The 10,666-nt window shown below is 39.1% G+C and overlaps 1 protein-coding gene across 1 annotated transcript; it reads left to right on the forward strand.

The window, feature by feature from the left end:
• The first annotated feature begins 424 nt into the window (after positions 1–424).
• On the forward strand, positions 425–1,354 carry LOC141549020 (olfactory receptor 10A7-like). The gene has a single exon (XM_074278379.1). The coding sequence runs from the start codon at positions 425–427 to the stop codon at positions 1,352–1,354; it is 930 nt and encodes a 309-aa protein (XP_074134480.1).
• The last annotated feature ends 9,312 nt before the right edge of the window (positions 1,355–10,666 follow it).

Raw genomic sequence — 10,666 nt, forward strand, 5'->3', positions numbered from 1 at the left:
GCTCTGGTATTTTTTATAATATAATCATGCTGTAGTCGGCGCTGGTCTATAATTGTCAAACATCTTTTTCATTGTGCAAGGTATAGGAGACTTTGGAAGTAAGATTCTGGACAGAGGTTTGGCTATGGTGGGCTGGGGCTTCCTCTGGTCTCTGTCTTTGTTTTGAATGACTCCAGCTACTGACTATCTGACCAGAATTCACATATCATATTTCCCCAGGGCACTTGCATGTGCTTGTATTCACAATCAGATTCTGGGTTGCAGTAGAATCAGGGACACAAAGTCCATCAAGAAGGGATCTGAACAATGATGATCTGTGGATTCATCCTGTGTTTTTTCCACCACAGCTGAGCCCAATCCTCCCTCCCTATAGAAAAAGTGCCCTCCATCAGAGAAATCAGATGTGATATCTCAGGTCCCAAATATGGCCCATGCTGAGAAAGGAAATCACACTTCCATCTCCAAATTCATCTTGTTAGGATTTGAAAATCTCCATAGTTTACGCATCCTGCTCTTTGGAATAATCTTGACTGTCTACCTAGTGACCATGATGGGAAACGTCCTCATCATCACTGTGGTATTTTCCAGTCGTCAGCTCCAGACCCCCATGTACTATTTCCTCAGCAACTTCTCCTTCCTAGAGATCTGCTACACAGCCTCAGTGGTCCCTAAAATGCTCAAGACTGTGTTGTCAGGCCGTGAAACCATCTCCTTCGCCGCCTGTGTGACCCAATTTTATTTCTTTGGCTCCATGGCTGCGACAGAGTGTTTCCTTTTGGCTTCCATGTCCTATGATCGATATCTGGCCATCTGCAACCCACTCCGATACCCAGCTCTGATGACTCTCCATGTTTGCATCCAATTGGCTTTTGGTTCTTGGATAATGGGTTTCATGGCTCCCATTATCTCAGTGTCTTTAACTTTCAGTCTTCCATTCTGCGCTGCCAATGAGATCAATCACTTCTTCTGTGACCTCAACCCTATCATCAAACTGGCCTGCACTGATACGCACATGGTTGAAATGACTATCTTCATTACCATGTACCTTGTGGTGGTGGGACCTTTTACGTGGACAGTAATATCATACTCTCAGATTGTTCGCACTATCCTGAAGATCTCCTCCATGACAGGGAGAAAGAAAGCCTTCTCCACCTGCTCATCCCACCTCATGGTGGTTACTCTGTATTATGGAACACTGGGTGTTGTGTATGGGAGCCCTTCATCTAATCTGTCAGCAGATATGAATAAACTTTTCTCAATGTTATATACAGTGTTCACCCCCATGCTCAACCCCATTATTTATACACTGAGGAACAAGGATGTGAAGGAAGCCTTGAGAAAATTGATCCAGTGAGAACTATACTGGCTCACCTTTGCTCTGAAAGGATAGACAGGCACTTATCTTATGAACTATGGAAATGAACTGCCATGGTAGAGTGCAAAAAGCACTGGGTTTCCAAAGAATCAGAAGACTTGGCTTTACTACTTAACTAGCCAAGTGATCTTAGGTCAGAAACTTATGTCTTTTGGCCATAAGGATGTGTTTTCCTCCTCCCAAAATTGTAACTACTTCCACTAAGTTTAGGATTTTCAAAGGACTTTGTGTATATTATCTCATTTGATCTTCACAATGGCCCAGGTCAGTAGATAAAGCAAGAATCACTATTTTGCAGATGAGAGGTAAAGCATCTTCCAAGGTCACACCATGTCAATATCTCCCAGCTATAAGTCCAGAGTTCTATCACTATTCCAGTCCCCCAACTAAGAGAACTGGTTTCCATTTTAACAAATGATACAACAAAGGATTCCATATCCTTCAGGTGGTACAGACATGGAACTTGGACTTAGCCCATCTCTCACTTCTTCAGAGAAAAGCATGGAAATCTCTGTTAAAATGTAAACATTTGGCAAAAACAGAACTCTCTATTGTGACTTGATCCAATTAACCTTAGGAAGAATGTTGGGTACTAAGGAGGATAACATCCAGGAGAGATCTCCATTTCCACCTCTATCTAGTCTCTTCATCCTTTAATTCAGGTTTCACATCCTTAATGATACTCTTTCTGAGGAGCAACTTCAATCACATTGCTTCATTGTTCAAAGACACTCATTGCTTACAGGTAGAAATATTAATCTCCTTTGCTCAGCATATAACTGACTATATGTATTAAGAACCAGGTAAATATCTAGAATCAAAGAAAAGTCATTAATAGTCCAATATTGATTTGGAAAGAGGTCTCCAGTGAGGTGTCCCAAATATCCTGGTCCTATGTTCTTTAACATTTGTGTCAGTGACTTAGACAAAGGAATATATACCATACTTATTAAATTTGCTAATGACATGCACTCAGGAGGAAGAACAGATACCCTGGATGATGGAATTGATAGGCTAGATTATTGTGCTGAATCTAATCAGATGAAATTGAATAGGTATAGGAATAAAGTGTAAAGTCTTAAATGTGAGTTTAAGATATCAGTCTCACAAGGACAAGGATTGAAGGAAACATGGTTAAATCTGTTTTTCTGAAAAATACCTGGAGGTTTCAGTGGGCTTTTAGCTCAGCATGGATCATCAATTAAGATCATTCATTCCTCATCTTAAAATGTGCTTTCCCCTTTGGTAATACAACTTTTAGGAGACCTCATTGGTGTATGGAACTCCCAGCAAGGAAAATCCCTCTTCCAATGCAGAGTAGAAACTTCTCTTCCATTTATGTTCTTAAAGAGTTGTCTAAATTCTAGACTCTAGAACATTGAGAGGTTAAGTGACTCATCCAGGGCCATCCAACCCAGTATGTGTGAGAGGAACCTGTACAGTTTTGGTTTTATGGAAAGAAGTCTGAGGCACTGGGACGTCAAGGTATTTGAAGGGACAGGGGAAAAGATTGTATTGAACTCATTAAGAGGGAGTGACCTAACGGTCCATACAAATAGTGACAAATATGTGGATAAAATATAGGAAATTTGACTATTCCCTAACAAACTTTTTTTTCCTCAGGTCCATACCTCAATTGTTAGTATCTTGTTTTTTCAGTCATGTCCAATTCTTCGTGACCTCATGTGGGTTTTCTTGCAAAGATACTGGATTGGTCTGTCATTTCCTTCTCTAGCTTATTTTACAGATGAGGAAACTGAGGCAAACTGATTTAAATGCCTTGCTCAGAGTCACACAGTTATTAAGCAGTTGAGGCCAGATTTAAGCTCAGAAGGATGAGTCTTCCTTACTCCAGACTTGGAACTCTACCCACTGCCCCATTTGCTAACAGACAGAATTATCCTCTCCCTTTCCAACACTCTTACAATGTCATCACAAAGGGATAGGAACTAGACCTGTGATTTTACTTGTCTAGAAAACTCCTAGGTGAGGAAATTCCCTCTACTAATGCAGAGAGGTATCTTCTCTGCAACTTATAGTCTTAGAGAATTACCTAAAATACCCATAGATTAATTAACTTCCCCATGATCACATAACTTATATGTGTAAGAAGAAAAACTTGAATCTAGGTCTTTATAACTTGGAGATCAACTGTCTATCCACCATACCAGACTGCTCTCCATGGTATCATGTACTGCCTTGAATTTTAGATTGTGTTGCGATGGAAATGAGTTGCTAAGGCAGACTGCAGGCTCCTTCCCTGGAGATTTTTAAAGAGAGATACCTTTCTGAATGTGACAGCTTAACTGAATTTTTCTCTGAGACAGGAGCAGAGACTTAATGAATTAGTCTGATACATGCTAGAGATTCAAGAATGTATACTTAAATATTCCTTCTAGTCATACCTTGAATCCTATTAAAAACATGGCCAGCTTGGTGAGATCTGGAAGCTCCTACACTTACCCAGCAAAAATCCTGGGGAGCCCAGAGGTCACTTCTCTACAATGAAATCATTGAAAAATTATCTATTCTCCAAAAACCAGCCTAGCTAAGTACAGGGAGATTCATCACCAAATTGACTCTGAAGTGCATTTCTTATTTTTTTCAATGGTGTTTTATTTTGTCAAATACATGTAAAGATAATTTTCAACATTCATTTTTGTAAGACTTTGTGTTCCAAATCTTTCTCCCTCCCTTCTCCCCAAGACAGCAAACAAATCTGATACAAGTTAAACATGTGCAATCCTTTTGAATATATTTCCATATTTGTCATGTTGTACAAGAAAAATCAGACCAAAAGGGAAGAAGCCACAAGAAAGAAAAAGCAAGCAAACAAAAATGGTAAAAATACCATGCTTTGATCCATGTTCAGTGGCCATAGTTCTCTCTCTGGATTGGATGGTATTTTCCATGCCAAGTCTTTTGGAATTGTCTTGGATCACTGTATTGCCAAGAAGAGTTAAAGTCCATCATATTTGATCCTCACATAATCTTGCTGCTGTGTACAATGGTCTCTTGGTTCTGCTCACTTCAGTTCATGTAAATATTTCAAGGCTTTTGTTGAAACCATTCTGCTGATCGTTTCTTATATGACAATAATATTCCATTACATTCATATACCACAGCTTACTCAGCCATTCTCCAACTGATGGACATCCACTCAGTTTCCAGTTTCCTAAGGTACATTTCTTGATCAGAATGACTATAAAAGACTACCTAATACATCAGAGAGGTTTCACTGGGAAGTATTATATCCAAGAAGAATCAAGGAAATGGTCCTTTGAAGAATTTCATCTCCCTCTCCTGTTACTTTTTTTTAATTATTACAGATAGAGAAAACAAGGCTCAGAGAGTTTAGATGACTTACCCAGAGTCACACAGATAGCATGTGACAGAGCCAGAATGAACCTCAAAGTAGAATTATAGTATCTTAGATTTTAGAGCTGGGAAGGATCTTAGAGGCCATGGAATCCAACATCATCATTTTGGAAACTGAGGCCACAAGCAGTGAAGTGACTTATGCAAAATTATTACACAGGTAATGACAAAACTAAGTCATGAAAATGAAGCAACTCAACCCACACCGAACACCACATACCAAGATAAGATCTAATTGGGTTCATGATTTAGACATAAAGAGTGATATTATAAGCAAATTGGAAGAACATGAGACAGTTTGCCTCTCAGATCTGTGGAGAAGGAAGGAATTTGTGCCCAAAGAAGAACTGGAACTCATAATTGAACACCAGAAAGATAATTTTGATTATATTAAATTAAAATTTTTTGTACAAACAAAACTAATGCAGACAAGATCAGAAGGGAAGCAATAAATGGGAAGATCATTTTTACATTTAAGGGTTCTGATAAAGGCTTCATTTCTAAAATATTTAGAGAATTGACTCAAATTTATAAGAATTCAAACCATTCTCCAATTGATAAATGGTCAAAGGATATGAACAGACAGTTTTCAGATGAAGAAATTAAAACTATTTATAATCATATGAGAAGGTGCTCTAACCAGGAGATCATCACACACGGCAACATCAATATTATATGACTATCAATTATGATGAACATGACTCTTTCCAAAAATTAGATGATTGATACCAGTTCCAATGATCTTGTGATGAAAAGAGCATCTATACCCAGAGAGAGGAACTAAATGTGGATCACAATATAACATTCTCACTCTCTTTATTGTTGTTCACTTTCATTTTGTTTTCTTACTCATTTACTTTCTTTTTTGATTTGATTTTTCTTGTACAGCAAGAAAATTGTATAAATATGTTTTTATACATATTGGATTTAACATATATTTTAACATGTTATCGTATATTGGATTTCTTGCCATCTAGGGAAGGGGGTGGGGAAAGAAGGAGAAAATCTAAAACACAAAGCTATGCAAGGATCAATGTTGTCAAATTATCCATGCCTATGTTTTAAAAATAAAAAGCTTTATAAAAATTGAAAAAAAAGAAAATTAAGCAACCCCATGTAAGATCAAAGGAGACTTTGTTCATCTCCAAACTAGAAAAAGAATTAATACCCTCCCCACTTAAAGTTAGTGATATCTCATGCTTCAGAGCAAGATATACAACGAGGAGCCATCCGTTCCAAGAGCCATCCGTTCTATTCTTCATTCTTCCCAAATTTGTGGTTAGAACTAGTCACTCTATGTCAACTTCAATTTTTCTCCTTTAATAGGGAGATGAGATTCTTTATTTTGGACCCTTCTTACAAACATTGGAACTGCCTGCCTAATATTTGATCATTCATCCATTTTCATTCATCAAACAAATATTTATTGAACATCTGCCACGTACAGGGAGTCCTGCTACTGTTTGCAATTCCGTCAGCTATAAAACCAACAGAAGGACGAGCCAGCCTGGGATTGGAGTCTCACAGGAACATTAGTTGGAGGCTAGTATCATTAAGAGCTACCAAGTCAGACCTAGAATCCAAGTGTTCTATACCTTGGTACGTGTGGAATGCTGGCTTTAGAGTTGGAAGACCTGGGTTCAAATCCTGCCTCTGACTCCTACTCCTATATGACTTAAACAATTCACTTTCTGTCCCTAAGCCTCAGTTTCCTCCTCTGTAAAATGAGGAGGTTGAACTCCACGGCCTCTGAGTTTCCTTTCAACTCTAGAACTAGGAGTCTGGTTCCATGGTCATAACTAGCCTAGGTAAAATTTTCACTCTGTGTTATTAAGTCATATCTTCAAAGGAATCAGTTATACTATATGATCTCCAAGGTCCATTTATGACCTACAAAGACATTTACTGTCACTTAGGAAACTGGGCAGCCCTTTTGAGACCAAGACATTTCCTTATGTATCTCATTATCTGCTTCCACAAAGAATAAAACAAAAGAGAAAAATGCAATTGTCTACAGAGTACAATTCAGTTAGAAAAACTGTTCTTTGAATCTCAATAAAGTTTATGAAATGCCTCAATAACTCCTGTCCCTATGTATCAGTAATGCTTAAGACTCAGTAATAATGGGAATCATAAAGTCACAGATTTATATCTAGAAGAGATCGAGGAGGTCGTCGGGTCCTACCTACTTGTTTAACAAATAAGGAAACTGAGACTGAGGGAGGGGAAAGAATTTGCCCAAAGTCCCATCAATAGTAACTGTTTTGTATACTGTGTCTTCTGATTTTAAATCCAGAGTGCATTCTCTGGACCCATACTGCTGTTGTCTGGACCACAATAATACCTGTCTCTTGATCTCAATAATGCCTATCTCCAGGTCTTAATCATTTCTGTCTCTGGCTCTTAATAAATTCTGTCTCCTAGTCTCGGCAATACCTATTTCTAGGTCTTGATAACACCATTTTTAGGTCTCAATAAAATCTTTCTCCTGGTCTCAATAAGCCTTGTCCCCAGGTCTCAATAAGTCTTGTCTCTAGTTCTCAAGATATAACAGATAAAAATATCACAACTAATTCTTCTTCCAGGGACACATTTCATTCATTAATGTGCAATCATCAAAAACATCAGCTGTATAAAGTACAACAAGGGTTTTGAAAAGAAAAAAAGAAAGTAAACTTCTTGTTTAAGTGCCCCGAACATCATGAAGAAAGATAGCTTTTAACCAATGTAGGTCTACAGCTGAAGAGGAGTTGTATGTCCAAGAGTTATGTAGGCATTGGTCAGCTCCTGCTCCCTCCTTCATCCTTCTCCAATACTGTGCTAATAGATCTAGGAGAGGAGGCAGTTGCTTATTATGGTATGGTTCTAGGATTTGCAATTCTGTCAGCTATAAAACCAACAGAAGGATGAGCCAGCCTGGGATTGTAGTCTCACAGGGACATTAGATGGAGGCTAGTATCATTAAGAGCTACCAAGTCAGACCTGCCATTTGCTAGTGAGTGCCACAATTTCCACCATCAAGAGGCAGTGGAAGAACACAGAGATGGCAGCAGTGGGGGGTGGGAACCACATGATCTCAAATCTGGAGGAGCAGCAAGGAACTAAAGTCACCATGTGAAGAGGCAAAATCTAGACTTTAAACTGTACTACTACTGAGTTATTCAGATGGTATAGAGTCAATGGAAAGAGAGTATTTTCTCTATCAATTCCACGTTCATTTCAGTGTACAATTAATAAGGCACTCAATGCCAATACCCAGGGCCAGGAATCAACCTGTGAGTCTTGTTGGGCAAAGCAGTCTTGCAAAATTTGACCTTTTCCAAGCTAATTCATGGCAGATCATCAATCATCCTCTGCAACAGCATTAATCACCAAGAGACATTCTAAGTCAATTGCCTTTAGCTTGGAAATTTTGTTCTTTCTTTAATTGTTAAGTATTTCACAGAGATCCTGTTAGAAAACAAGGATATAAGGCATGGTACCATCCTTCAATGACATCTTCATGAGATCAAAAGAGAACTAAATTACATAAAAGTCCTGTTTCATCGTGCTATTCCTAATATAACTTTAGTGCAGCATTTGGGTAAATGGCGTGCATCAAGATGGGTCACAATGGTTTGTTGATCTTCATAGCCAGGCATGAGCAGATCAACAGCCATTTGGTCTGGAGACTTCTCTGGCTTCCCCTGCCCTAAGGGACATCAGGCACCCTTGATGATCTGAATAAGGAGTGGAATATGTGCTCCTGTCAAAGGCACAAAGATGGGAGAGTAGGGACCTAGGTTTACCTAAGCTATGTAGAAAAAGGATACCGTCATGCCATTGACAGAGTGCCAGGGTAAGGAAATATGGACCAATAAGAAGGGGAAAGTCAAGTTCTACTAAGTATGAGGAAAGTGAAATTAGAACAGTAACACATCACCAGGACTGCAGGGAGCTTCAGCAGGGAACTAGAACTGGAACTAGAACTATGTTTAAGGTAAAATTTTACCTTAAACATACCAGCATTGTATGGTATTAATGTATGTATTAAACATAGCAGCCTAGCCTGAAGAAATGGGCCCATTAATTCCTCTAGGTACTCTGTGGGAAAAGAACTTCAGAGCTTCCTAGCTTCTATGCAGGATCTTTATCCTCCCCAAAGAAAATTAACTGAATCCACACAGTACCTCCTTCCCCAAACAAAGCATGGCTTTCATACTGTCTGGAGGCCTCCCTGATTCCAGCAATCACAACTGAGCCATTTCCTTGTCTGCTGGAAGATGTCCTGGGATTTTGGCCTTGCAAGTGTGAGGATATTAATGACAGGTGATGAGTGATCACCTCAAAGGTCAGGAAAACCCGATTTCAAAGCTAGCCTCTGACACTAGCTGTGCAACTGCACGAGTCACTTTCCCTCTTCCTGCTTCAGTTTTCTCAGCTATAAAATGGGAATAATGATTCTTTTTTCTGAGGGCTGTCATGAGGGTCAAATGAGATAATATTTGCAAAATGCTTAGCACAGCCTGCCACTGTGCTTACTTCTTTCCATCCCCTCTTCTTTAAACAAAAAGTTTTATGGAAGCTTATTTTCAAAAATGTCTAATTTCCAATAACCTTTCTACCATAGGGCCTTTATAGCCAAGAAGCACAGTTAGGCAAAGCAACCCAGCACGCTGACCATGTCTGTCAATGTATCCTCCGTTCTCCACGAGTAGTTCACTACTTCTCTATGGAGATGAGAGGTGTCTGTTTCGTTATCAGTCCTCCACAGTCAAGACTAGTCAAAACCTGGCTGAGGGGCATGAGGATGCTAAGCACTGATTGACTTCTTGGTTTTTCCTAGGACAATACAGTGAGCATATTTCTTACCCTTACACTTGATTTTTTGAGATTTAAGCTGGACTTTGGAAAAAACAAAGTTCACTGTCTCTAAATAGCTACACTAGGAGACTCTACAGTACAGTACAGATGTTGACAGAAGAGCTGGCCCATGTAACCCATAATCCCTAGTGAAACAGAACTAGATGAAAAGCTAACTAAAATAGTTAGCAAAAATAAATAAAAATACAATAGCACAGAGATAATGTTAATATGCAATTTCTAAATTAATATGTAGACCAGGGCTACCTATTTTTGGTGACCCTTCTTCCCACCACTGCAAGGGATTTTAAGCCTTTCACAAGAGCAAGGATGTCAGCTCCAACAGAAAAAGGGTTGATAAAACTACAAAAGGATCCCTGCCCTGCATAGTGACTTAGAAAATTCCATATTAACAATATCTATGTCCTGCTATTTTTTTATTTTGTTAAATATTTCCCAATTATATTTTAATTTGATTGGACTACACTTGGAAGTGTTGTGGGCCACAGCTAGTCTGCAGGAGGCTCATTGATACCTCTGTCGTGCAGAATGGAATGATGAACAAAAAAGATGGCCTTTTGGTTCTCACAGGAGTCAGGACATCCCACAGCTACTTCTGAAGCCATGCATTTATAATGTACGCCAACAGATTTTTATGGGCCATCGTATGGAAATTTAGGAATCACGTCACTCAAAATGCAGATCTGGATTTTTTTCACTCAGTGCTTCAGATCATGTGCTTGGTAAAGAGCCTTCTCTGGCATTTTAAGTCTTCCACAATCTGCCTTTCATATCATACCTGACTGGTCTTAGCCTCCTCCTTTTAATGTGCTTTCTGTCCGAGTCAAGCTAGACTTCCGGTAGTTTCTTGTGTACAATATTCCACTGTCCACCTCTCTGCTTCACTCAGGTTGACCTCCTGCTCCTCCTCTCCTCTCAGAGTTCTTAGCCCCTTCAAGATACAGCCCAGATACCGCTTCCTACAGGAGTCATTTCCTGACTCAATCATAACAAAGTTTTGTATTTCTTTGCATCTTTATCTCTCATAGAATGGAAGGTCCTTGAAGATGA

This window comes from Sminthopsis crassicaudata, chromosome X (genome assembly GCF_048593235.1).
Source record: "Sminthopsis crassicaudata isolate SCR6 chromosome X, ASM4859323v1, whole genome shotgun sequence".
Lineage (NCBI taxonomy): Eukaryota > Metazoa > Chordata > Mammalia > Dasyuromorphia > Dasyuridae > Sminthopsis > Sminthopsis crassicaudata.